We start from the raw sequence: 3392 nt of genomic DNA, 5'->3' as shown, positions 1-3392 counted from the left end.
GGTTACCCGCTGGGTGAGCGTGCTCTCTCAGAGGGGGGGAATGAGGCACAGGAGCCTCATCCTCTATCAGGGGTCCTTTCTGGGTGCTGGCTGGGTTGTCGGGTTCGCTGGGTCGTGGCGCCCGGGCGGGTGCGCCCCCCGGTGCGTGCTGCGGCCCGGCGTGGCCGCTGCCTTGATCGGTGTCCCAGTGGGAAACCCCAACGCGAGGGACTGGCCGCGTCGCTGTCCCGTAAGTCCGGGATGTAGTCCCGGCTGGGGGAGCGGCAAAGCTAGTATCAAAGAGGGGCGGGTTGGTTGCGTGTGGGTGCGGTTACGATCGCGCCTTCAGGCAACCTCTCCCGTAACACCCGTGGGAAAAGGCACTGGAGTCACACTTCTCAGTGATTCATTCGGAGAACGGGATATCCGGGTGCACGGTGGCCGGTGATAGTCGGCAACGGGGGGCTCGCCGGTGATCCGCTATGGCAACGCTGGGGGTCCACGCCCCCTGATCCGTTAGGCTAAGGCCGCTGTGCACTTAGGCCCCGCTGCGATGAAGGTTCCACCAAGGGGTGTTACCTGAGCTATCGATGAAGCGTACCGCTGGGGGCGCCGGTGCCTAGAACCACGGGTGGGAGAAGTGCGCAAAAGGCGTGCACTTCTTTTACCCCTCGATGCCGCCACCTTACCGTGGTGGAGGGGTACCGGCGATCCGGTGAAGGCTCGGCGGCAGTACCTTTCGGCTTCGGCCGAAAGGGTGGCCCCTACCTGAGGATCGCTGGCAAACGGCGGCAACGGGGAAGGAAAACCTCCACAGAAAACGGGACCGTGGTGGGCTGCAGCCCCGCGGTTGCTAGAGAGGGACGTAAATCCCTCCACTGCAAAGGAGCCCGGCGACTCCCACAGGGCCGATGGGCCCAATCGCTGGTAGGGGTAGGCGGCCCTGACTCCAATCGCTCGGCCGGCTGGGGCCGTTAGGTGGAGCTTGCTCCACCACCAGCCACTGGGGAGGGGCTTCGGGGTTGGGGGGGCCTCCGCTCCGGGACGGGTGGAATTGCCACTCCTCCCGGGGGAGGAGAAAAACCCGACTCTCAAGGCAATCTGCCGAGAGAGCGGGTTGCCCTCAATCCGCTCAGCGTAGGAGACGTCCTGCGTTCGAGCGGGGAGAGGTACCCACACCCGCGCCTGCACACCGGAGGCGTCGCCTCACGGTTCGCGGGGGGTGGAGGGGTGTCCGGGCCGCTCGAACGTATTTCGAGGTCAGGGCCGGCACCCTGGGATTGGCGCCAGCATTATGCCGGCGACTTCTCCCGTGTGGGCAGCTGCGCACGGGAGTAATAGGGGAAAGGTGAACGGGCCCGGTTCGTCCAATAGGGCGGCCGGTGCCGGGGAGCTAACCCCTACAGCGGAGGCGGCCGGGTCCCAAATGCCAGTACGGCAACCGGTCTTCTCTCTCGAGTGGCCGCTGCGCCGAGAGAGTACCAGGGGTCGGCGCGGCCGATTAGCCCATTGGGCGGTCGGTCGGGTCGGCCCTTACAGCGGAGAGCCCGGGGGGCGGCGATTGCGACATGGTAAAGTCGCGGCCCCGGGCGGAGTCATCAGCTGGCGCCCACGGCGGTACGCGGCATGGGACCTCAAGATGAGGACTCCTCATCCTCTTCTGTCGAAAGTAGGAGGAAGGTATCCCGGCCGATCCCGACCTCCTCAAGTGAGGAGGAAATGATAGTGGAGGGAGATGCCGGGTCCATTAGGGCCCTACTTCCGACCTCCGAGGAGGCGGAGGTCGGGAAACGATGCCGGGAAGAGGTGGCGCGAGACATAGCGGGGGGGACAATCCCCGCGTGTAACGCCCCCTTCTTGAAGGCGCGAGGTGGAGGAGGAAACTTGGCCTCCAGCGGCCAAAAGAGGAATGCCGCAGAGGTGACAACGGCCGGCGGGGGGACGCCCCAGAAAACACCGCCGAAGGATGAGCGGAGGGCCCGCCAGGATAATGGGCGGGCCCCCGGGAAATCTGGCGGGGAACTAGAGGCCTTGGTGATGGCCCTAGTTCCCCACATAGTTGAGGCCCTGCGGGCAGAACTCCCCGAGTTATCCGGGGGACGAGCCGCAGGGACCCAGAAGGCCCACCAAATAGGGAGGAGAGGGGCGACTATGGGGGCTGGGGCGCATAATGCCTCCCCGACCCTCCCGAACCAGCCCCGTGCCCCGGCAATTTCCGCCCCCAACGACGAGGGGGGGAAAAAGCCGGGGAAAAAGAAGAAGAAAAAAAGAAAAAGAAGAAAAGCAGCGACGACGAACGACGGCCTCAAGAGGATACGGCCACGCCCCACTGCTCTTGTGGAGGAAAGGGGCCCCCACCTCAGAAAAGGACCGCGACCTTGAGGCCCTCAGGGGCCCGCGACAGCTCCTCTCCCTCCGCGACTGGGTCCGAATCCTGGGCCCAGGTTGCGGGGAGAAGAGGAAAACAGGGAGGAAGGAGGTCTACGAAGACCGCCCAACCCGCCTCCCAGAAACCGCGGCCCAAACAAGGTGCCGCGGCAAAGGGTGACGGGGCAAGGAAGAAGATCCCCAACGCCGCGGGGGACGGGAAGAAGAAACCCGTCCTCCCCAAGGCTCCTCGCGCCGCCGCGATCACGGTGAGCTGCCCCGCTGGCAGCTACGCCGATGTGATGCGGCGGGCGAGGGGCCAAATCGACCTAGGAGAGCTGGGGATCGGGGACCTCAGGACCAGGAGGGCGGTCACCGGCGCCCTGGTCCTTGAGATCCCCGGTCCCGAGGGACATGCCAGGGCGAACACCCTGGCTAACAAAATGGCGGCCCTCTTCGCCGACAAGGAGGACGTTCGTATAGCTCGTCCTACGAAGAGGGCCGACATCCGGGTCCGCGACCTGGACGATACGGCCACCGTGGAGGACGTCATCTCCGCGGTGGCGGTCGTCGGGGGCTGCGGGCCCGGTTATTTGAAGGCCGGGAAGATCCGCCCTGGACCCGACCGCATGGGGACCCTCTGGCTGAGGTGTCCCCTTGCGGTCGCTAAAAAAAGTCACGGACGGGGGACGCATCCGCGTTGGGTGGTCCAACGTCCGCGTGGAGGCCCTGAGTAGCCGCCCCCTCCAATGCTACAGATGCTTGGAGTGGGGCCACGTCAGGGCCTCCTGTAAGAGCAAGGTCGACCGCAGTGGCCTCTGCTACCATTGCGGTTCGGCCGGCCACAGGGCCGCGGCATGCGACGCACCGGCGACTTGCCCGGTGTGCCGCGACACAGGGCGGCCCTGTGGTCATAGGGTAGGAGGCCCCGCTTGCTAAATGGAGAAGCGGGGCAAAGGGGGCCGGAGTGGGAGAAGGAGACATAAAACCTCCAATACCCCTCCCACTCCGCCCCCTGAGAAAGGACAGGAGCCTCCCCCCCCCCC

General features: G+C 65.8%; 1 protein-coding gene across 1 annotated transcript; it reads left to right on the top strand.

The window, feature by feature from the left end:
- Nucleotides 1–2648: 2648 nt before the first annotated feature.
- Nucleotides 2649–3285, top strand: LOC116853647. Its single transcript, XM_032834791.1, has 2 exons — nt 2649–2995; nt 3105–3285. The coding sequence occupies exons 1-2, from the start codon at nt 2649–2651 to the stop codon at nt 3283–3285; spliced, it is 528 nt and encodes a 175-aa protein (XP_032690682.1).
- Nucleotides 3286–3392: the final 107 nt, after the last annotated feature.

The sequence above is a fragment of the Odontomachus brunneus genome, unplaced genomic scaffold (genome assembly GCF_010583005.1).
Source record: "Odontomachus brunneus isolate Ranch 3 - 2012 unplaced genomic scaffold, Obru_v1 Obru_scaffold_405, whole genome shotgun sequence".
Taxonomy (NCBI): Eukaryota; Metazoa; Arthropoda; class Insecta; order Hymenoptera; family Formicidae; genus Odontomachus; species Odontomachus brunneus.
Note: the sequence above shows the minus strand (reverse complement) of the source record. Positions and strands in the feature narration are given on the sequence as shown.